Consider the following 24395-nt stretch of genomic DNA (forward strand, 5'->3'; position numbering starts at 1 on the left):
TCTTGGCCACCTGGGCACACTGCTGGCTCCTGTTCAGCTGCCTGGGCACACTGCTGGCTCCTATTTGGCTGCCTGCCTAACCCCCAGATTCCTTTCTGCCAGGCAGAAAGAAGAGTCCTTGTGCCTCGCTGGGGTACAGTGCCAGCAGTGGGCTTTCAGCCCTCACCTCTCTGCCTCTCCCTTCAGTACACACCCCTGGACACTCAGGCAAACCACCTGAGCAGCTGTTGTGTGGGGCAGAGGATCTTTGTTGATTGACATGTACAAGAGAGACAAGATTTAGTCTCTCACAGTATCAAGCCCAACAAAACACTTCTTAATTTAAACAGAAGTAGCTGGGACTGTAAGTTCCTCCATGAGACACACGTTTGGGATGTATTTAAAGCATGTCAAGGAAGTGAAGTGCAGCAGCCCAAAGCTGGGCATGGGTTCCATAAGTGGAGCCTGGGGTCAGCTGTGCTGTGCTGTTTTGCTGAGGGTAGCAGCAGCACTTTGTGTTTGCTCTATGACAAAAATAGGCACATTGGGAAACACTCGAGGGTGAGTTTCTGACCTGGAATGAAAATGCTGAGGAATGTATAAATACATTTAATGGAGAAATGCCCAAGAGGTGCAGCACCACTCAGATCTTGGCTTGCATTGCAGGAGCGCCGCTGAAACCGGAGCCCAATTCCACCTTCAGTAAGTCTTCTACTCCCAATGACACAAATAAGTCACCATGCAAAGATGCTGATTGCTGTCACAGACTGCTTGCTGCTTTCCTTTGCAGGTGAGGACTATGTTGTTAGTGAGGATGACTGGATCATACACAACCACAAGGAATACTACTTCAGCAAGGAATCGATGCCCATGGAAAAAGCCAGGGACTTCTGCAGGAAGCATGGTGGTGACCTTGCTGTCATCCAGAGTGAAAGTGAAAGGACCTTCCTTTGGAAATATGTAAGAAACGTGGCTTACTTCCAGAATGTGCCCACAGCTTTCTTCAGCTGGCTTGTGAAATACTTGAAAGTGGCCCCAGTCATAAGAACCAAAATATCAGTGTCCTCTCTCACAGAGCATCTTGGGTTGGAAGGGACTTCCACAGCTCACCCAGTCCAACCCCCTGCACTCAGCAGGGACATCCTCCACTAGAGCAGCTTGCCCACAGCCCTGTCCAGCCTCACCTGAAATAGCTCCAGCCATGGGGCCCCAAACACCTCCCTGAGGAGCCTGTTGCAGGGTTCCAGCAGCCTCCTGCTGCAGAACTTGTTCCTCACAGCCAATCTCCATCTGCTCTGCTCTGCTTCGCAGCCATTGCCCTCGTCCTGTCCCTGCAGCCCTTTGCAAACACCTTAAGAAGGAGTACCCTTCAGGTCCTGGCAGCTTGCTCTTATGTCTGCCTGGAGCCTTCTCCAGGCTGAACACCCCCAGCTCCCTCAGCCTATCCTCATGGCAGAGCTGCTCCAAGCCCCTGAGCATTTCCATGGCCTCCCCTGGACCCTCTCCATCAGGTTCCATGTCTGTCCTGTGCTGAGCTCTCCAGAGCTGGACCTGGCAGTGCAGGTGAGGTCAGAGCAGAGGGGCAGGATCTCCTCCCTCCATCTCTGGCCACACTGCTTTGGACGCAGCCCAATGTGCCCTTGGCCTTCTGTGCTGCCAGCTCACACTGCCTGCTCCTGGCCAGCTTATCATCCAGAGAAGCACAGAATGACTCATGGTGCACTCACCTGGGAGCTTCACCATAACCATTATTTGCACAGAACTGATGCATTGAGGCAACTCCTCAACCTTGCAGCAGCACTCTCAGGATGCAGCTTTTCAAAGCCTTGCTTCGATCAGCTGTGAGCTGCAATTGCTGAGTGCATTTTGCTCTCCTGCTCATTCTCTTCACAGAGCCCATGAAAAGCAGCTTCCATTTTCTTTTTTTATTGCCAAAACACGTTTCAGATTTTCATTGGCAGGTTTAAGGCAGGATATGTTCTTACAGGGAGAGAACAACCATGTGCTGCTAGACTTTTTTGGCAGCAATTTGCTGTGATCCCATCCTTCCCTTCACAGGGATAACTGCCAAACCCCACCACTAACTTGTAGCCTTTTGGCAGATTCTCACTCTGCTGTCACTCTAAATTATTGCTTTATTTTATAGCCTGCTGAGGAGCTCATTCTTAGCTTCTTAGCATATTTCTTGCTCCATTTCTCTTCATCCTCAATTCAAGAAAGATGTTGAGGTGCTGGAACATGCCCAGAGAAGGGCAACAAAGCTGGTGAGGGGCCTGGAGCACAAATCCTATGAGGAGAGGCTGAGGGAGCTGGGCCTGTTTAGCCTGGAGAAGAGGAGGCTCAGGGGTGATCTTATTACTGTCTACAACTGCCTGAAGGGGCATTGTAGCCAGGTGGGGGGTGGCCTCTTCTCCCAGGCAACCAGCAATAGAACAAGGGGACACAGTCTCAAGTTGTGCCAGGGTAGGTCTAGGCTGGATGTTAGGAAGAAGTTCTTCCCAGAGAGAGTGATTGGCATTGGAATGGGCTGCCCAGGGAGGTGGTGGAGGTACCGTCCCTGGGGGTCTTCAAGCAAAGCCTGGATGAGGCACTTAGTGCCATGGTCTGGTTGATTGGTTAGGGCTGGGTGCTAGGTTGGACTGGCTGATCTTGGAGGTCTCTTCCAACCTGGTTGATTCTATGATTCTATGATTCTATCCTAACTGCTGCTCTTTGTTTCCCTTTGGTCTGTGTGTGCTTTGGTTTCTGTATTGTTCTCCTTTAATTTTGCCTTTGAGATGAGATGAAAAGCCTCTAATTTGAAGGCCAGTTCTGAATTTTGCAGCTCAGACACTCAACTACCTGCTCATTGAATAGGATACAGCTCTGCACCTGAAGCTAAAGCAGGTTTTGAGGCCTTGCCAATTTTCTTTGGAATCTTCTTTTCTTACAGCTCATTAATTTTTTTTCTTTTCTTCTCTTTTGTGTTTTTATGGGTTTAGATTTTCTACAAAGACTGGGGAAACAACTTTTATATTGGCTTAAGTGTGAGCCTCGACAAGACATTCCGGTAAGCAAAACCAAGGGGTCTGGAACTGGATGATCCTTGGGGTCCCTTCCAGCCCTGACAAGTCTGTGACTACTGAATATGCAAAAGGTCAAAGAAGAACTCTCAAAACCTGCAGTGAGAGGAATTGGGGTGGTTTTAAGAGGGGAAACATCAATCCTGGACAGCCATCATCTGGAGGGCAGTTTCCAGGTGGTTGTGCTGTCAAGCTGAGGGCAGGACACCTCCAGGCAGCTTTAGGATATGTGGAGCCATGGAGGCTGTGCTGCCATTCAGCCAGACCTGCACAGACTGGAGAGAGGGCAGGGAGAAATGGAATGAAATCCAGCAAGGGCAAGGGTAGAGTCCTGCATCTGGGAAAGAACAACCTTATGTACCAGGACAGGCTGGGACTGACCTGCTGGAGAGCAGCACAGAGGAAAGGGACCTGGGGGTCCTGGTGGGCAGAAGGGTGCCCATGAGCCAGCAATGTGCCTTTGTGGCTAAGAAGGCCAAGGGCAGCTGGGCTGCATTAGAAGGGCTGTGGTGAGTAGGTCAGACAGGTTCTCCTGCTCCTCTACTCTGCTCTGCTGAGGCCACATCTGCAATATTGTGTCCAGTTCTGGGTCCCTCAGCTCAAGAAGGAGCTCAGGGAAGTGCTTGAGAGAGCCCAGCCCAGAGCCCCCAGGCTGCTGCAGGCAGTGAACATCTCCTGTGAGGCCAGGCTGAGGGGGCTGGGGCTGGCAGCTGGCAGCAGAGGAGCCTGAGGGCTGCCCTCAGTGCTGAGCTAAAGATGTGCAGGGCAGTGTCGGGAGGATGCAGCCAGGCTCTGCCCAGGGGTGGCCAAGGGCAGCACAAGGGGCACTGGGGGCAAGCTGCAGCAGAGGAGGTACCACAGGAACAGGAGGGGAAACTTTACCCATGTGAGGATGCTGGAGCCTGTAGCAGGCTGCCCAGAGAGGCTGTGGAGTCTCCTTCTCTGGAGCCTCTCCAAGCCCACCTGGCTGTGTCCCTGCATGCCCTGCCCTGGGTGATGCTGCTCTGGCAGGTTGTGGGCCTGAATGCCCTCTGGAGGTCCCTTCCAACCCCTAATGTTCTGTGATTCTGTGATTTATGTTTTTCAAGTGTCTTTGGAAACAAAGTGCCTTGGGAGTGTTCTAACTCTCCTGTGGAGCCTTGGATGCCTCTCAGAGATGTCTCTCCTACTGCACGTTTGTCTCTCTCCTCCCTGCCTATTTCTAGCATCTGCTGCTAGCATTTGAAGCTTGGCCAGATGAGTCTTGGTCTCTTCATTTCAGCCTTTGTGCTGCTGCCTCAGGATGTCTTCCTTGGCCACAGGCCTCAGAGACTAGATAGTCTTATCTCATGGGGCTCCTGCTTTCTGCATCACACCTACCACTCAGAAAGTGCTTGCTTGTCCCCTTCACCCTTGCTCCCTCACGAGTCTCACCCTGCTGGATGCTGGCACCATTATTTGTCTTTACTCCATGTATTATCTACTCATTTTCTCTGCTTGCCTCAGGAGATTTGCAGCTGGGAGCAGTGAGGTGTCTTGGTCAACTCCTGATTTGTAGTTGGCTTGCACAAGCCTGGAAAAGCACCAAAGTGCTCTGGAGCTGATGCCCAAAGGCTCTCAGTCTTAGTGGGTTCCCCACCTGACTCTTCTCCTTTCACCACACTGAAACTTTGACACCTTTTTCTTGGCTGCTCTTTGGGAATAAATCTGTGGGACACCAAAGCAGGAACTGATTGTTGCCCAATAGCAAATGTTTCTCTTGTTTAACCCCAGCACGTGGCTCAGGGCTCTCTCTTACCCTACAAGATCCTCTCTTACTGCTTTTGGACCCAGGAAATTACTGAAGTAGGCTCTGGCTTCTGTTTCTGTGCTCCAGACAAAGTCAGCCCCAGTGCCACACTGCTGTGTTTCCTGCAGGCTGCCACCAGTTGGAGGCCAAGACAGACTGGGACCATCAGTTTGGATGATGAGTTCAGACTTAGCCCAGGTCAACAGAGTGGGCAGCTGAAGTACCATGTTTACTGATTCCAAGTGGAAGGCCTGGTTTTCCTCCAGGGAGGACACGTGTTTGGAAGCAGGGATATAGGAAATCTAACATACAAAGCTCTGTTATGTCCTTTACAGTGAAGTGTTCATTCAGCTAAGAACTATTCTTCCCCCACATTCCTTCTTCCAGGTGGATGGATGGAACTCCAGTGAACTATGTGGCTTGGGCTCCAAATGAACCCAACTTTGCAAATAATGATGAGAACTGTGTGGTGATGTACACCCAGACAGGTGGGTGCTCAGCAGCAGTGCTCTGCATGGCCTGGCAAAGGCTTGAGAGGGATGCATGTGTGAAGCTGAGTGATGATATCACAGAATCACAGAGCAAGCCCATTACAGCCCTCCAGGCTCACCCAGCCCAAACCCACACCCAGCACTGCAGGCTCAGCACTAAGCCATGGCCCCAAGCACAGCTCCACAGGCTGCTGCAACACCTCCAGGGTGCAGCACTGCAGCACTGCCCTGGGCAGACACTGCCAATGCTTGAGAAGCCTTCCAGGGCAGAAAGATTCCCTAAGGTGCAGCCTGAGCCTCCCCTGCCTGGGCAGCTTGGAACCATCTCCTCTGCTCCTGGCCCTTGGCAGCAAGCAGCAGAGGCTGCCCCCTGCTCACTGCCCCCTCCCTGCAGGCAGCTGCAGAGAGCAATGAGCTCTGCCCTCAGGCTGCTCTGCTCCAGCCTGCACCCCCCCAGCTCCCTCAGCCCCTGCTCAGCCCCAGCTGCTCCAGGCCCTTCTCCAGCCTGGCTGCCCTGCTCTGGACATGCTGAAGCCCCTCAGTGTCCTTCCTGCAGCCAGGGGCCCAGAGCTGAGCACAGCACTCGAGCTGTGGCCTGCCCAGTGCTGAGCACAGCTTTGTATTCTCCCAACTTCTGTCCATTTATCAGCACCTCTTGAGGACATCAACTTCTGTCATTTCTGCAGGTCCTGAAGGTCTAGGGTTTAGGCATGGCTTTGAGCAAGATCTATAGCTGAGGTGATCTTCCTAAGTTCTCTTAGAGCTGAAAGTGAGCCCTTCTGGGGAGTAAATATTATGTCCTGTTCTGGAGACTCTCCAGAAGATGCCATGAATCCTTAACTTCACTGTGTTCACAGTGAGGACTTGCAGAGCAGAAGGCAAAAGGCAGCCTGGGCTGCATCCAAAGCAGCATGGCCAGAGATGGAGAGAGAGGATCCTGCCCCTCTGCTCTCCTCTGCTGAGACCTCACCTGCACTGCTGGGTCCAGCCCTGTAGCCCTCAACACAGCTGAGACATGGACCTCATGGACTGAGTGCAGAGGAGGTCATGAAGATGATCAGAGGGCTACAGCACCTCTGCTATGGGGACAGTGTGGAGAGCTGAGGCTGTTCAGCCTGGAGAAGAGAAGGCTCTAGGGGGACCTTAGAGCTGCAGTTCAATATCTGAAGGCAGCCTCCAGGCAGGCTGCAGAGGCACTGTTCAGAAGGGCCTGTGGGGTAGGCCAAGAGGCAATGGCTTGGAACTGGAGCAGGGCAGGGTTAAATTGGACATCAGGAGGAAGTTCTGCACCATGAGACACTGGAACAGGCTGTCCAAGGATGTGGTGGAGGCCCCATCCCTGGAGACGTTCAAGCTTAGGCTCTCCCTGAGCAGCCTGCTGTAGTTGGAGGTGTCCCTGCTGCCTGCAGGGGGGTGGACAAGATGACCTCTGAGGGTCCTCTCCAACCCAAGGCATTCTGTGAATCCCTGAAGTGCAATGACACACAAAGGGGTGATTAGCCCAGCTGGTTACCTTGGAAGTGTCTGCAGCTGGGGAAACTCCTGATCCATAGAGCAGGGCTGGCAATCTTCATGTTGGGTTCTCCCAGCACAGGAGACAGGCTGTGGGAGCTGAGGTAGTGGTGTCACAAGTGGCCCTATGCAGACAGAGTGGTCCTGGTGACTGTACAGGAGCCAGAGAGGTGAGCTGTGTTTGAACTGAACCTGCCCTTGGGCTCTGGTTTTGCCATGCTGAAACATTTCTGTTCTCAGACAAGAGAGGAATTAGAATGGAGCATGGGAATAGCCTGAGCATGGCTGGGCTCCTGAGCAGGAGTGTGTGCACAGGAGTCATTACTGCTAGGGAAGAGGTTAAACCCTCTGATCAGATCTACTTCCTCAGACTGGCTTGCTTTAGGAGAGGACACTTTTCACCTCTCTTTCAGCTGTTTGCCTTCTCTTCTGATTTGTTTCCAGGCAGATGGAATGACCTCAACTGTGGCAGCGTTGAGTTATTCATCTGTGAAAGGCTCAACTATACTGTCCGGCCAACTGTTGCTCCCACTTCACCACCACCACCGGGGGGGTGCCCAGAAGACTGGCTCCTCTTTGATAACAAGGTGTGCTATGAAATGGCACTGCTCTGGACGTCACAGTAAGAGCCACCCTCTGTTCAGCTTTGCAGCTGCAGCTGAGTGTTCAGGCATGGCAAAGTGTGTTCTGCTCATGTCTGTGTAACTATGGGCACTGAACTAGGGAGTGCAGCCTCTGCTGGCTTCACAGCAGTTGTGAGGGAGGAGATATCTCAGAAGAAAAATTTGACTCATATCTTTGTTGGTGTTTCTGTTGCCCAGGCTGGCTGAGCAGCCTTTCCTTGTGTGGAGCTCCCTGTGCTCCCTCAGTCAGTTTGCATATGATAGCAAGTTAGGTGGCTGTGCCCAGCTGCTAGAGGGTAGGGAAGCTTAACAGAGGGACCTAGGCAGGTGAGAGCCATGGGCCAAGGCTCAGTGTGTGAAGTTCAACAAGGCCAAGGGCCAGGTCCCGCCCCTGGGTCACAACAACCCCATGGGGAGCTCCAGACCTGGGGATGTGTGGTTGGGAAGCTGCAGCTTGGAGAGGGACCTGGGAGTGCTGGTTGGCAGTGAGTGAACATGAGGCAGCAGTGCCCAGGTGGCCAAGAATGCCACTGACATCCTGGCCTGGCTCAGAAGCAGGGTGGGCAGCAGGGCCAGGAGGGGATCATGCCCCTGTGCTCAGCACTGGGCAGGCCACAGCTCGAGTGCTGTGCTCAGCTCTGGGCCCCTGGCTGCAGGAAGGACACTGAGGGGCTGCAGCGTGTCCAGAGCAGGGCAGCCAGGCTGGAGAAGGGCCTGGAGCAGCTGGGGCTGAGCAGGGGCTGAGGGAGCTGGGGGGGTGCAGGCTGGAGCAGAGCAGCCTGAGGGCAGAGCTCATTGCTCTCTGCAGCTGCCTGCAGGGAGGGGGCAGTGAGCAGGGGGCAGCCTCTGCTGCTTGCTGCCAAGGGCCAGGAGCAGAGGAGATGGTTCCAAGCTGCCCAGGCAGGGCAGGCTCAGGCTGCACCTTAGGGAATCTTTCTGCCCTGGAAGGCTTCTCAAGCATTGGCAGTGTCTGCCCAGGGCAGTGCTGCAGTGCTGCAGCCTGGAGGTGTTGCAGCAGCCTGTGGAGCTGTGCTTGGGGCCATGGCTTAGTGCTGAGGCTGCAGTGCTGGGGGGAGGCTTGGGCTGGGTGGGCCTGGAGGCTCTTCTAGACAGATGTGTTCTGTGGTTCTGTGGGAGCTGATAAATGTTGTTTATCACTGTGCTGAGCTTACCTGGCCACCACAGGTTGCCTGGACATTTACTCCTCCCTTGCCTGCTCTGCCCTGGCTCTTGAGTCACTGCAGCAGCTTCCCTTGAGCAAAGCTCTTAGGTGTGTTCCAGCATGGAGCACCTGGAGAGCTTTACAAAGCATCCAGTATGAGCATCACCACATGATGTTAGGTAGGATCACTCATAGCCTCCTGAAGAGACAAGAGCTCAGGGTAAGTGACTGTATTTAAAATCCAGTGTCACCAGCAAAAGAGGAGGGATCACTCTTCAGTATATAGCCTGCAATGAAGACAGCCTTGGAGTGCACTGCCTCACCCAGCTCCAGCTGCTTTTAGCTGTGGCTAAGCCACTGAGATTTCCGTTTGTGAGATCTCCCTTGTCTGAGATCCCCTCTGACAGCAGTTTCCTCTTGCTTTCCTTTCTCAGTCCTGGGGAAAAGAGTCACAGGCTCAGAGTTTGTTCTCTTTCATGGTGCCCTCACAAGAGAAAAGATCTCCTTCTTCCTTACCTCCTGGAAGAGGAGCTTCCAAAGGCTCCTTCTCTGACACCTCTCCAAGTGCTTGCACACCACTTCTGACAGCCACAGACCTGGCAGCACCCAGACTGCCTGGGCAATGTTTCAGCTGCATGTTTCAGACAGCACACTCAGGGTGCTTGTCCCTGCCTAAGCTGTTTCACGACATCCTGGCTAAATCTCACAGAGCTTATTTCAACAGAAGTCATGGTTTTCTTTGTCCAGATCTCTGATTGTCCTGTGACAACCAAATCTGGTCTGACAAGAAGGGCAACAGAACCTGAGATGTTTGACTTCAACAGCACAGCAGAGATTTGGTTGAGGAGATTGAGGGACCATCAGCAAGTTCACAGATGACACTAAACTGAGCAGGAGAGTTGATCTGCTGGAGGGCAGGATGGCTCTGCAGAGGGATCTGGCCAGGCTGGCTCCATGGGCTGAGGTCAGTGGGATGAGGTTTAACAAAGCCAAGTCCTGCACTTTGGTCACAACAACCCCAAGCACCACTGCAGGCTCAGGGCAGAGTGGCTGGAAAGCAGCCTGGTGGGAAAGGAACTGGGGGTGGTGGTGCACAGCAGCTGAACATGAGCCAGCAGTGTGCCCAGCTGGCCAAGGAGGCCTCCAGCATCCTGGCCTGGATCTAAACCAGTGTGACCAGCAGGAGCTGGGCAGTGATGGTGCCCCTGGACTGGGCCTGGTGAGGACACAGCTTGAGTGCTGGGCTCAGGTCTGGGGGCCACAGGAGAAGAAAGACACTGAGGGGCTGGAGGGTGTCCAGAGAAGAGCACTGAGGCTGCTGAGGGGTCTGGAGGGCATCGTGTGAGGAGCAGCTGAGGGAGCTGGGGGTGGTCAGTGTGGAGAGGAGAAGGCTGAGGGGAGACCTCATTGCTCTCTGCAGCTGCCTGCAAGGAGGCTGGAGTGAGGCTGGGGTTGGTCTCTTCTCCCAGGTAAGCAGAGACAGGAGGAGAGGAACTGTGCTGGAGTTGTGCCAGGGGAGGGTTGGGTTAGAGATGAGGAAAAAAGAGTGGTGAGGGGTTGGGACAGGCTGCCCAGGGAGGTGGTGGAGTCCCCAGCGTGGAGGTGTTGCAGAAGCTGTAGCTGTGGTGCTTCAGGACAGAGTGCAGTGGCCTTGGTGTTTGGGTTATGGTTGGACTCAATGACCTTGAAAGTCTTTTCCAACTTTAGTGATTCTGTGGCTCTATCACTTTACCTGTCTGTGTTCCCTCAGAAGTGTGCTCAGAAGCTTTGACATAATTTCTCCTGAAGTCATTACCCTGACATGATCCTTCTAAGTCTATGCCTAAACCTTGGGGTTTATATTATCTTGGGTTTCCTAGTGTAGAGCTTCCTTTTGCTAAGGACCAGCCAGACCTGCAGACTACTGCAGCCAGACCTGCAGACTGCTCCCTCAGCTCATCTCCCTTTTTATTTTCCTCCCAGTACCCAGGTGGTTTGCTTGTCACTTACAGATATGCCCTCGCCAGTAGTTAGACCTCATTTGGCACCCTTCTCTTTCTGTCAGTGCTTCAAGGGCTTTGGGCTGGGTGAGAACGACACGCTGACGTGGCACGCCGCCAGGAACTCCTGCATTGCCCTGGGAGGAAACCTGGCTACCATCTCCACAAAGGAAACACAAGGTATGAGGTACTGGCATTCTTGAGACTTGCAGCCAGATGAAGTCTCCCTGGAGGTGTTCAGCATGAGGTTGGGTGAGGCCTTTGGCAGCCTGTTCTAGTGGGAGTTGTCCCTGCCCATGGCAGGGGGCTGGAAATGGATGAGATTTGCAGTAGCTTCAAACCTAAAGCATTCTATGAAGGCATCTGGTACAGCTTCTGCCTTGTCTGACAGTATCTATGACATCAGAACACAAAGTTAAGTTGAATGTGAACATGCCTGTTTGGAAAAAGCCTTGCAGAGGTTTCAGTGCCTTCAGAGAGCCATGAGGATGAGTGGGGGACTTGAGCATCTCCCCTGTGGAGAGAGACTGAGAGCCCTGGGGTTGGCTAGTCTGGAGAAGAGAAAGCTGAGAGGGGACCTGACCAGTGTCTATATAGCTGAGGGTTGGCTGTCAAGCCGAGGGGGCCAAGCTCTTTTGGGTGGTCAGCAGCAATAAGCCAAAGAGCAATGGAAACAAACTGGAACAGAAAAGGTTTCACCTCAAGATGAGGAGAAATTTGTTTGGTGTGAGGGTGCTGGAGGCCTGGAACAGGCTGCCCAGGGAGATTGTGGGAGCCTTTCCAACCCCACCTGGATGTGTTCCTGCGTGCCCTGTCTTGGGTGATGCTGCTCTGGCAGGGGGCTTGGACTGGATGATCTCTCAAGGTCCCTTCCTGCCTCTAGATTCTGTGATTGACTTTTGAAATAACTGGGATCAATGCAGGCTGTGCAGAGGGATCCAAATAGAAAGGGGTTTGCATTAGGGACTTGTCATGCAGTGAAATACCCAGCTTTTATTTCTTTTGAAGAGTACATGTGAAAATAACCCCCACAGGAGTAATACCCAAATCAAATCAGCTTGCAGCTGGCTGCCTGGGTGCTAGTGGAGCACACACCCTTACGCAGCAGAAGGCTTTGATGCTGCAGCTCCAGCTTCCCCTTGCTGTCCTTGCTCTGCTGGACCTCAGTCTGTGGGTCTTGCTCAGCATGTGACAGGTTTTTTTCAGTGACCCTTCATGTTTGCTCAGCAAATCGATTGATCAGCTCAGGTCCTGAAGCTGCAGCTGGACCATCTCCTGGCTTGCTCCACAGAACCACAGAATGGTCTGGGCTGGAGGGGACCTCCAAAGCTCACCCAGTCCAGCCCTGCTGCACTCAGCAGGGACATCCTCCACTAGAGCAGCTTGCCCACAGCCCTGCCCAGCCTCGCCTGGAATAGCTCCATGCATAGGTCCCCAGCCACCTCCCTGGGCAACCTGTTGCAGAGTTCCAGTGTGACAGCCTCCTGGTGCAGAACCTGTTCCTCACATCCAATCTCAATCTTCTCTGCTCTAATTTCAAACCTTTGCCCCTCATCCTATCACTTTGCAGTCTCTCTGCAGCCTTCTTGTAGCCCCCTTCAGGTACTGGAAGACAGCTCTAAGGTGTCCCCCAGACCAACAGTGTTTGTGATCTATACCATTTTCCATAGCAGAGGAAGGACAAGTTTGTTGAAAGTGTGGTGCTCTGGGCAGGAGCTAAAGCAAAGAGCATCTGTCCTTCCAAAACCCCAAAACCTCAGTACATACACACTTAGCTGTTGAGTAGTCACATTTGTGTTATGCCTGTTTAGAAATGGAGTTGTTAAGTCTGGGTAGCAATGAAGCTGGACAGCAGCCAGCAATAGAGGCACTGTCAACCCAGAAGGCCAAGGGCAGCCTGGGCTGCATCCAAAGCAGGGTGGCCAGCGGTGGAGAGAGGGAATCCTGCCCCCTCTGCTCTGCTGAGACCTCCTCTGCACTCCTGTGTCCAGCTGTGGGGCCCCCAACACAAGATGGACATAGAATCATAGAATTGTGGTCCAGTGAAGGCCATAAAGATGATCAGAGGGCTGGAAAACCTCCAATATGGGGACAGGCTGAAAAGGTTGTGGCAATTCAGCCTGGAGAGGAGAAGGCTCCAGAGAGACCTTACAGCTGCATTTCAATATCTGCAGGGGGCCTCCAGGCAGGCTGGGGAGGGACTGTTCAGAAGGGCCTGTGGGGACAGGATGAGAGGCAATGGTTTGGAACTGAAGCAGGGCAGAGTTAGGTTGGACATCAGAAGGAGGTTCTGCACCATGAAGGTGGAGAGACACTGGCTGCCCAGGGAGGTGGTTGAGGCCCTGTCCCTAGGGACTGAGCAGCCTACTCAAGCTGGAGGTGTCCCTGCTGAGCACAAGGGAGTTGAACAAGATGCCCTTTGATGGTCTCTTCCAACTCAATGCAATCTGTGACTCTGTAAGCAAACAGAAGAGAGAATGCACAGTATACAGTCTGTAGGCTCATCTTTGGTGAGCCAAGCTACAGTGTCATAGAATCACAGAATCAACCAAGTTGGAAGAGACCTCCAAGCTCATCCAGTCCAACCTATCCCCCAGGCCTATCCAGTCAACCAGACCATGGCACCAAGTGCCTCATCCAGGCTTTTCCTGAACACCTCCAGGGATGGTGACTCCACCACCTCCCTGGGCGGCCCATTCCAGGTTCAAATATTCTTTATTTCTTGTTATTTCAGTGCATTATTTTGTCCTCATGATTCCAGTCTATGATTTCAGTATGCTGCTTCATTCCTATTACTCCAGTCTACAGTTTGAGCTCTGACCACCAGCGCCTGTGATGGTGCAGCATCGCCCTGGGTGCAGCAGGCAAGGAGTGTTCTTTCCCTCCTTGTTCTGGTCCTCTCTGCTTTCCTTTCAGCCTCCCTGATGGCTCTGCTCAAAAACACTGCCACGGACGCCTGGGTGGGGCTGAACGACATCAACCATGAGCACACCTACCTGTGGACAGACGGCAGCCCTGTGTACTACACCAACTGGGCCAAGGACTCCCGCAGCTACTACAGCAAGGTAGGGACCAGTGCACCTCTGCTGCAGGCAGGGCTTTTGCTCCAGGGTGCAACAGACTTAGGCTGCTCTGATTTACTCTTTTTAAGGAAAGAGGGCAGCAAAATAATAAGGCTCTGGCTGAACTGGAGAAGAAAATACAGAAAAGGTTGTATTTAAAAGTGTGCAGGAACAGCTATGGCACACCTTAACACCCAATACAGATACAGGATTGTCCTCATTCTACTTCACATTTTCCAGAGACTCATAATATAGCAAATGGAAGCACTACAACAATAGGATGCCTTCCTCTCTCCCCCCCTTTTAGCTGCAGAGAGGAAGAGATTAAATCACCTGTCGTGGATGGGGTATTCTGTGACCTACACCAATTGCGGCAGATGGGAGAAATTAATTGGGGTGAGATAATATTATACAAAAATATATATTAATTTATTAAAGTCAGTATTATGAACTCTCACCACCCCCTACCACTGTATATTAATATCAAAGGATTCTTCACACTGTTATGAAAACATTCCAGGATATATATCTACAGAAACTTATTAATAACTAGCAAACATTGAAACTATTAACAGAGAGAGAGTTTTCCCCGTGGCTTAATGCCACCTGGGGTCTTATGCTGTAATCTGCTCTCTGCTTTATTGCAGAGGTAATAGAAGTTACAGAGGCATTCAAGTATTTACTCACAGTTGGGATAGATCAGTAATCACCCTCCAGGGCTACATCACAGCCTACTGCAAGTGTCCAATTCTTCAGGGTCTCTGCCTGTGCACTTTAAGACTGGAATCCTCCAGCGTCAGGGGAAATGTCAGTCTCTGACCTTGTGCTGCTGGATCCTTCCGGATGCTCTGTCCAGGGGTACGCAGGCAGGATGTCCAGGAGCAGAGGCAGGATTCCGTGCAGGCTGAGCACGGGTCTAAGGCTGGCTCCTCAGGCCGACCGAATGCAGACAATGTAGAGTCTGCTCCCTGCTATCTCAGAGGCAGTGGCGCACACCAGGCAGTGACAGGCAGCAGGCACACAAGGTGCGCGGCTGCTGGGAGTCTGTGCTCCGCAGGTAAAGGCAGGCATAAAGCTGCAAGGAAGCATGCAGGCAGGCAGGCAAGCAATGTGGCGAAGCTGCAAGCAATGTGGGGCAGGCTGCACATGAGCCTGTGCACCTCTATTTATGAAATGGGGGCCAAGAGTTAATAGTCTCATTGGCCACTTGACTGACCAATCAGGTTGGCAGTCAGCCAAACCTTACCATACTAGGCAAAAAGCACTTGCCTGAACTATCCCAAACATGGGGGTCACATGGGCTTACACCAGGCAGGCACGAGCTGGGTGCAAGTTTGCAGATGACACCAAGCTGGGGGCAGATGTGACTGAGTTGGAAGGCAGAAGGGCTCTGCAGCGGGACCTTGACTGCCTGGACAGATGGGCAGAGTCCAAGGGGATGGTGTTCAATAGCTCCAAGTGCAGGGTGCTGCACTTTGGCCACAGCAACCCCATGCAGAGATACAGGCTGGGATCAGAGTGGCTGAGAGCAGCCAAACAGAGAGGGATCTGGGGGTGCTGATTGATACCCACCTGAACATGAGCCAGCAGTGTGCCCAGGTGGCCAAGAGAGCCAGTGGCATCCTGGCCTGCATCAGGAATGGTGTGGCCAGCAGGAGCAGGGAGGTCATTCTGCCCCTGTACTCTGCACTGGTTAGACCACACCTTGAGTGCTGTGTTCAGTTCTGGGCCCCCCAGTTTAGGAGGGACATTGAGATGCTTGAGCGTGTCCAGAGAAGGGCAACGAGGCTGGGGAGAGGCCTTGAGCACAGCCCTACGAGGAGAGGCTGAGGGAGCTGGGATTGGTTAGCCTGGAGAAGAGGAGGCTCAGGGGTGACCTTATTGCTGTCTGCAACTACCTGAGGGGAGGTTGTGGCCAGGAGGAGGTTGCTCTCTTCTCTCAGGTGGCCAGCACCAGAACGAGAGGACACAGCCTCAGGCTGTGCCAGGGGAGATTTAGGCTGGAGGTGAGGAGAAAGTTCTTCCCTGAGAGAGTCATTGGGCACTGGAATGGGCTGCCCGGGGAGGTGGTGGAGTCGCCATCCCTGGAGCTGTTCAAGGCAGGACTGGACGTGGCACTTGGTGCCATGGTCTGGCCTTGAGCTCTGTGGTAAAGGGTTGGACTTGATGATCTGTGAGGTCTCTTCCAACCCTGATGATACTGTGACACTGTGACACTGTGTGGGGACTTACACAATCAGGTGTCCTGGGCAACTGACTTTATGGCCCCAGCCTGTTGTGCCCCTTTGTGCTCATTTACCCCTGGTGCAGGCAGAGAGACATGTCCAGGCAGAGCAGATATAAATGAGCCTGTTTTCAGGCCTACAGGCCCTCCACAACACCACCACACCCAAATAACCCTGTTTCAATTTGGAAGTTAAAAGAAAGAAAAGCTTTAACAATAAACAAAAGGTATGTAAGGTAGGGGGGTTACAAAGAGGTACAGGGAACGAAAAACAAGACACAACAATATATATATACACAACCAGATTGCTGGCAATGGATGAAGGTAGAATCAGGATTTGTCCCCCCATGGAAGGATGGCCATGTGGTAAGACAGGAGCAGCAGGAACCAGGGTGGTGCCACCAGGCAGGGACGCAGGCAGGAGAAAGATCAGGCAGCTCCTCTGTTCTCACAGGGGGCTGGAGAGGCAGCAGGAGTGGCTAACCACTGCTCTTGGCCAGGCTCAGACCCCCCTCAGGGAGCAGTCCGGAGGACCTGGGGTCGGGGTCAGACCACCTCCCAGGAGGGTTAACCCTTCACAAGGATATATGAGAATTCCCCCAAAACCTTCCTCCCGAGCACACCCAAACCCACCAAAACCTCCCAGTGCTCATTTTCTCCCATCCCCCCTTGTCTCCCATGAGGCCTCAAGCTGGCCATGAAGGCCATTGTTGGATACAGTAATATTAAATGCAGTGATTTTATAGAACTGTGTGACTGTGGTGCAGCTCTTGTCCAGCCATGGGCAGGAGAGAGTTCAGTGAGTGCTGACGGAGGGTTGGAATGGCCTTAGAGACTGGCGCAGCAAATGTAAACCAGCGTAAGCCTGGAGGCTGTGGCTTTGCCTACCTCTGCTGCCTTAGACTGGCCAGACACAGTACAGGTGTCGCTGAGAGAGCATGGAGAGTGTCTGTGCCAAGTAGTGAGCAATCCTAGCATAGTCCTAACGCAGGTGCATGTAACCAATCGGAGTCTGAGGTGATTTGTAACCTTCCAGTGTGGTCTTCTGATAAAAAGGTATAGAAACCTTTGCTTGGGGTGCAATAAAGAGGTTTGGATGGAATTTGGATGGGATTGGATTTGGATTTGGAGTGGCTTGTGCCAGGCCTTTGTCCCATCTCTTATTACCCCCTGATACTATGGTGTCGCAGGCCACCCCTGCAGGGTGCTCCTACATAGTTACCCAGATAAGGATCCCTCCAGAGAGCTGAAAAGGCAGGGAGAAAAGAGAACAAACTGATCTTGCTGCTTACTGTTACAGTGTTTGCAGCACTTGTGGGATTGAATAACAAAAGTACGATATCCAGGAGCACCCAGATCATCCCCTGGGATAGATCTTGGTCTCTGCAGTTTTTTAGGGAGTCTGGGATAACCTGGAACCCCTCAAACCACGACAGCATTAGCGCTTAAGGTGGTGCAGAGGAGGATTTCTGTACCTACGCCTATTTGGCGGAGGTGAGAAATTAATTTGAGGTGATATAAATTTTATATAAAAATATAACTTATTAAAATTAATATTTATGAACTCTCGCCACCCCCAACCACTGTGTCTTAAAATGTTGTCCTGTGCAAGGCTATGAAAACAATCTAGGACAGAATATATACAGGGATTTGGTGATTTAACTAGCAAAACATTCAAACTATAAACAGAGAGAGGAGTTTCCCCTTTGGCTTAATGCCGCTTGGGAGCTTAAGCTATTTGCCCAGCAGGGAGGGCTGAAGCTCTTTCTGCTTTAAGGCAGAGGTAACTTATATTACAGAGGTATTAAAGCTTTACTTATAAGGGTTGCTATTAATTATTAATCACCCTCCGGGGTTGTGTCACAGCCTGTGCCCAATGTCCGGACTTCAGGGGCTCTGCCTGTGGACTCTGTGAGGCTGGAATGTTCCCGACTTGAGGGGAAATGATAAATCTCCCCAGTCTCTGGGGTAAACAGGCTTTCTAACCTTTGTTCTCCTGGCAAGGGATGATCTCTGCCTGTGGAATGCTGTCTTCTTCTGGATGCTGCGTCCAGGGATATCAGCTGGCAGGATTCCAGGAACAGGAAAAGAATATCCGTGGTGGCTCTGGCATGGTTCCTTCACGGGTTCAGGCCATGTGTGTGTGGGTGCAGACAATCCAGAAGTCTGCTTCCTGGTTCTCTCAGTGGCAATGGCTTTTACCAGGCAATAAGCAGCGGGCATGCAAAGTGTGCTCAGCTGCTGGGAGTCTGAGCTCTGTAGATAAAGCAAGACAGCTTGCAGATATGCACAGCTGGTTTAGCAGGCTATCGGCTCCTTTCATATATAAATGTGCAGGCTTAAACGAGCTCTGCATCTAAGGTACACAGGCAGACTAGCTGTGTTTGAATCAAAGCATGAGGTCTGAGCCTCAGAGAGCATCAGAGCTATGCAATGGCATCCGAGCACGTGAGTGTGAGCATCTGAGCACTTCAGGTGAAGGTCAGAACTGTGTCTGATCCTTGCAGGTGGGTCAGAGAGCTGAGCTGCGCTGCAGGCAGGGTCAGAGAGCTGAGCATATGGTTCTCCTGTGCACCCATCTTTATTGACTGTGGGCTGAGATTAATGGCCCCTTTGGCCACAAGAGTGACCAATCAGGTTGGCAGTAACCCAAACTTTACCATAATAGGCAGAAGGCTTTTGCCTGGACTCTCCCAAATACGGGGATCACATGGATTTGCCCCAGGGAGACACGGGCTGGGTGTGTGTGGCTTACACAACCTGTTTACCAGTATCACAGTACCACCAAGGTTGGAAGAGACCTCACAGATCATCAAGTCCAACCCTTTAGCACAGAGCTCAAGGCCAGACCATGGCACCAAGTGCCACGTCCAGTCCTGCCTTGAACAGCTCCAGGGACGGCGACTCCACCACCTCCCCGGGCAGCCCATTCCAGTGCCCAATGACTCTCTCAGGGAAGAACTTTCTCCTCACCTCCAGCCTAAATCTCCCCTGGCACAGCCTGAGGCTGTGTCCTCTCGTTCTGGTGCTGGCCACCTGAGAGAAGAGAGCAACCTCCTCCTGGCCACAACCTCCCCTCAGGTAGTTGCAGACAGCAATAAGGTCACCCCTGAGCCTCCTCTTCTCCAGGCTAACCAATCCCAGCTCCCTCAGCCTCTCCTCGTAGGGCTGTGCTCAAGGCCTCTCCCCAGCCTCGTCGCCCTTCTCTGGACACGCTCAAGCATCTCAATGTCCCTCCTAAACTGGGGGGCCCAGAACTGAACACAGCACTCAAGGTGTGGTCTAACCAGTGCAGAGTACAGGGGCAGAATGACCTCCCTGCTCCTGCTGGCCACACCATTGCTGATGCAGGCCAGGATGCCACTGGCTCTCTTGGCCACCTGGGCACACTGCTGGCTCATTTTCAGGCAGGTATTGATCAGCACCCCCAGATCCCTTTCTGTTTGACTGCTCTCCAGGGCTACTGGCAGAAAAACGTGTTCAGGCATACATAGGCATAAAGAAGACTCTTTTCAGGCCTACAGGCGCTCCACAGCAGGTGGGTGAGGAAAAGCTGTGTAGCTGTCACTGCCTTTCCTAGAAAAGTCTCCTTTGGGAAGATTTGAGCACCCTTGCCCCTGGAAAAGCAGAGCAGTCAGGTGAGACATTGATCTCCACAGGGCTCCAAACCCTGTGCATCCAGACACAGCATTCTGAGGGTTGTGAAACTCAAACAGGTGCAGCCAGCAGGGCAAGGGAGGTTCTGCTGCCCCTCTGCTCTGCCCTGCTGAGAACACAGCTGCAATACTGTGTCCAGTTCAGGAGAGACAAAGACCTGCTGGAGAGAGTCCAATGAAGGCTACAAGAAAGCTGAAGGGAAAGGAACATTTCTGCTGTGAAGAAAGGCTGAGAGCCCTGGGGCTGATTAGGAGAAAAAGAGGAGAGGAGAGGAGAGGAGAGGAGAGGAGAGGAGAGGAGAGGAGAGGAGAGGAGAGGAGAGGAGAGGAGAGGAGAGGAGAGGAGAGGAGAGGAGAGGAGAGGAGAGGAGAGGAGAGGAGAGGAGAGGAGAGGAGAGGAGAGGAGAGGAGAGGAGAGGAGAGGAGAGGAGAGGAGAGGAGAGGAGAGGAGAGGAGAGGAGAGGAGAGGAGAGGAGAGGAGAGGAGAGGAGAGGAGAGGAGAGGAGAGGAGAGGAGAGGAGAGGAGAGGAGAGGAGAGGAGAGGAGAGGAGAGGAGAGGAGAGGAGAGGAGAGGAGAGGAGAGGAGAGGAGAGGAGAGGAGAGGAGAGGAGAGGAGAGGAGAGGAGAGGAGAGGAGAGGAGAGGAGAGGAGAGGAGAGGAGAGGAGAGGAGAGGATCTGGTCAATGTCTATCAATATCTGAGGGGTGGGTGCCAGGATGAAGGTGCCAGGCTCTCTTTGGTGACACCCAGGGATAAGACGAGCAACAACAGGTGGAAGCTGGACCCCTGGAGGTTCCAGGTCCAGATGAGGAGAAACTTGTTTGGTGTGAGCCTGGAGCAGGCTGCCCAGAGAGGTCGTGGAGTCTCCTTTTCTGCAGACTTTCCAAACCCACTTGGATATGTTCCTGCTCCTGAGCACTGCCTGCATGAGTGTATGTAGGGACTCACCAGTTTTCACAGCATTCCCTTCTCCATCCCATCTCCTCTGTAGGATGACTGTGTGTATCTGATGAAGAACCCTGTTGAACAGGCAGGAAAGTGGAAAGATGAAGAGTGCAAAACAAGCAAGAGCTACATATGCCAGAAAAACTCAGGTGAGTTTCCTTTCACCCTCTCCTGTGCAGCTGATTTGTGGCGGTTATGTCACACTGCTGCTAAAGGTGACCTTCCCATGCTCAGTCCTGTTTTCAAATGGAACTAAGCTGTCAGATCAAGGGATGTTCTCCTCCCCCTCTACTCTGCCCTAGAGAGGCCCCACCTGGAATATTGCATTCAGTTCTGGGCAACCTGTGCCAGTTTCACCACCCTCACTGCTAAGAACTTCTGCCTAACAGCCACTTTCAATCTCCCCTCTGCCAGTTCAAATCCACTCCTCCTCCTCCTGTCATGACAAGACCTTGTCAATAGTCCCTCCCCAGTCCTTCTGCAGCCCCCTTCAGATCCTGCAAGGCCACTCCAAGGTCTCCTCCAAGCTGCAGAGCCTCAACTCTCTCAGCCTGTCCTCAGAGCAGAGCTGCTGCAGACCTCTCAGCATCTTGGTGGCCTCCTCTGCACTGGCTCCAACACTTCCATGTCCTGCTTGTGCTGGGGGCTGCAGAACTGCCCCCAGGACTGCAGGTGGGGTGTGAGGAGAGCAGAGCCAAGGGGCAGAATCCCCTCCCTTGCCCTGCTGCCCACACTGCTCTTGCTGCAGCCCAGCACAGGGTTGTGTCTGGGCTGCACTCACCCTGCAGGCTCCTGTTGAGCTTTTCATCACCCCAGGCCCCCAGGGCCTGTTCCTCAGGGCTGGACCTTGGGGGAGTTTTTTCTCTATGGCTTTGCACAGGGTTGCTGTCTGAGCTGTGTGTGCACACTAGCCCAAACCACCACACTGCACCAAGTGTCTGACTCTCCTTTCTTTCCCTGCTTCTGCCAGACCCCAAGCTGCCAAACTCCCAAGCCGTGGTGCCGCTGTTTGGCTTCAACAGTTACGGTGCTGATCGCTACGCAGTCATCAATTACAAAATGAGCTGGGGGGAGGCAGAGAGGAACTGCAGAGACCAATTTGCAGAGCTGGCCAGCATTCTGGATCCTTACGCCGAGTCTTACCTCTGGCTGCAAACGCTCAAGCATGGAGAGCCTGTGTGGATTGGTCTGAACAGCAACACGGTGAGTTCATCGAGCGCTGCTGGCAAGCCTGCTGCTAGCCCAGCTCAGCACAGCTCAGCCAGAGTTACTGCTCAGAGCAGCCAGAGTTACTGCCCAGAGGCTGGCAGCATCCACTGCCACGGACGCTGCCTGCTCCTGTGGGTCTGCTTGAATAAATACGATCAGACAACTCACTATGGAGGCAGAGGTAGGATTATGTCAAGGGGAAGTGCTTTGTGATCCACCAGAGAGCAAATCCTTGGGACAAGGTGGTTCCAACGGCCAACTGAGATCTTGGTCTTGGTATTGCAGTTTGCTCTCTCGCACATTCAAGAGTAGCATTCTGTGGCTGATAACACAGGTTGTGAAAACCTTGTCTGAATGCATCAGCCAATACTCAGAACTTCTTAGTGAAGCTTGAGGCTCTTTCCAGTGATGTCCAATGACAGGACAAGGGGCAGAGGAGGTTCTATGTAAACATAAGGGTGACAGAGCCCTGGAGCAGGCTACCCAGAGAAGTTGAGGAGTCTCCTCCTCTGGAGTCTTTGAAGCCCACTTGAATTTGTTCCTGTGTGACCTGCTCTAAGTGATCCTGCTCTGGCAGGGGACTTGTTCTGGATGATTTTTCCAGTCCCTAACATTCTGAATCACACCTATACCTGTGTGCCAAGCACCTAAATGCTGACTGGAATGGATCCAAGCTAAAGGAGGGGACATTAATTAGATTAGACATTAAGAAGTTCTTCTCCATGAGGGTGGTGAGACACTGGCACAGGTAGCCCAGGGAGGTGGTGGAAGCCTCACCCTTGGATGTTTTCAAGGCCAAGCTGGATGTGGCTCTGGGCAGCCTGATCTAGTGTGAGGTGTCCCTGCCCACAGAGGAGGGTTGGAACTGGCTGACCCTTGAGGTCCCTTCCAGCCCTGACAATTCTCTGATTCTATATTAATTAATTTTGTGCCAGAAATCGTGGTTCAGATTTTCCCATGTTTTGAGATCCCTTCAAGTGCCATTTGGATATTCTTCCAATCCAATCCAATCCAATCCAATCCAATCCATGTCAATAAGCTTTGCTGCCATTTTCTTTCAGACTCATGGTCATTATGCGTGGTCAGACAGAAGGAGGAGCAGGTATTACAACTGGGCCAGTGGAGAGCCAAACAAGAACAGAGCCTGTGTCTACCTGGATTTGGATGGGTTTTGGAAAACAGCCCCTTGCAATGAGACATTTCTATCTCTCTGTAAGCAGTCTGATGGTGAGTTGCCATGGGAGAAGGTTGATTTGGGAGGCTGGAATTCAAATTGATGGGTGTATTTGGAGTCAGGTTCTCCACAGATGCCATGATTGTGATTTGTATTGTATGTTTGGGAACCTGGGAGCTCCCAGGTAACAGTAAGGTGCCCTTATGGGCAAGAAGGCCAATGAGATCCTGGAGTGCATCAACAGGAGTGTGCCAGCAGGTCTAGGGAGGTTCTCTCCGCTTTCCACTCTGCCCTAGTGATGCCCTACCTGGAATATTGCATCCAGTTCTGGGCTCCCCAGTTCAGGAGGGACAGGGATCTGCTGGAGAGAGTCTAGCAGAGGGCTACGAGGATGCTGAAGGGACTGCAGCACTGCCTGAGAAGGAGAAGCTGAGCCCTAGGGCTGCTTAGTCTGCAGAGGAGAAGGCTGAGAGGGGATCTCAGCAATGCCTATTGAGGGCTGGAGGTGAGCAAGGAAGCACAGGCACAGCCTCTGCTCACTTGGGCCCTGCCATAGGACAAGGGGCAAGGGATGGAAACTGCAGCACAGGAAGCTGCAGCTCAAGGTGAGGCAGAACTTGTTTAGTGTAAGGGTGCCAGAGCCCTGGCACAGGCTGCCCAGAGAGGTTGTGGAGTCTCCTCTGGAGCCTTTCCAGCCCTGTCTGGATGTGTTCCTGTGTGACCTGTGCTGGATTCTCTGGCACTGGTCTGGCAGGAGGGTTGGACTGGAAGCTCTCCAGAGGTCCCTTCCAGCCCCTAACATCCTGGGATCCTGTGGTCCAGGTGCAGTAAATGTTGTGCTTCACAATCCACTCAGTACACACACATCATAAAGACAACTTGGAAGAGCTCCTGCCACCTGCTGTAATCCTTTTCTGCACCTTTTTGTTTTGGTCAAGAGGTGCAGAATTGATCAAATTTAGCCTAAGTATAAGTATATTAATGAGACTTTTACATCTAAAAGTATTTTTTGTGATACTGGGAGATAAACCTCTGCCAGTGCAGCAGCCAAGTTGATTATTGGCACTTGTTAAAGGAATAAGATCCTGGGAAGCTTCTGATGAGATTCTTTAGAGCTCCAATCTCATGTTGAAGGCTAGGTTGGATGAGGCCTTGAGCAGCCTGGCCTTGTGTCCTTGCACCCTTGTCTTGTTTGGAACCATTCTTGTTTGGAACTATTGCCATTGGAATGGGCTGCCCAGGGAGGGGGTGGAGGCACCGTCCCTGGAGGTCTTCAAGCCAAGCCTGGCTGAGGCACTTAGTGCCAGGGTCTGGTTGACTGGCTAGGGCTGGGTGCTAGGTTGGACTGGATGAGCTTGGAGCATTCTTCCAACCTGCTTGATTCTATGATTCTGTGATTCTGTGAACCTATGAATTGATGAAATACTGCACCTAATTTTCAAACCTATTTTAAATTTTCTATGAGGATGATTTCTGCACCATGCTGCACAGCAGAATTGATTCTCATTTAGGCTCTGCTTTGGCTTTGATCAGGTAATGTAATGAGACA

At 52.4% G+C, this 24395-nt stretch overlaps 1 protein-coding gene across 1 annotated transcript in view; it reads left to right on the forward strand.

The window, feature by feature from the left end:
* LOC135185549 (macrophage mannose receptor 1-like) overlaps positions 1-24395 on the forward strand; it is a 61057-nt gene that overhangs the window by 27311 nt on the left and 9351 nt on the right. Inside the window, exons 16-25 of the mRNA XM_064162329.1 lie at positions 646-681; positions 770-939; positions 2961-3028; positions 5197-5297; positions 7257-7399; positions 10642-10756; positions 13493-13641; positions 20510-20612; positions 21434-21666; positions 22734-22899. Of these exons, the coding sequence (XP_064018399.1) occupies positions 646-681; positions 770-939; positions 2961-3028; positions 5197-5297; positions 7257-7399; positions 10642-10756; positions 13493-13641; positions 20510-20612; positions 21434-21666; positions 22734-22899 (1284 nt within the window). The remainder of the gene's footprint in view (positions 1-645; positions 682-769; positions 940-2960; positions 3029-5196; positions 5298-7256; positions 7400-10641; positions 10757-13492; positions 13642-20509; positions 20613-21433; positions 21667-22733; positions 22900-24395) is intronic.

The sequence above is a fragment of the Pogoniulus pusillus genome, chromosome 23 (genome assembly GCF_015220805.1).
Source record: "Pogoniulus pusillus isolate bPogPus1 chromosome 23, bPogPus1.pri, whole genome shotgun sequence".
Lineage (NCBI taxonomy): Eukaryota > Metazoa > Chordata > Aves > Piciformes > Lybiidae > Pogoniulus > Pogoniulus pusillus.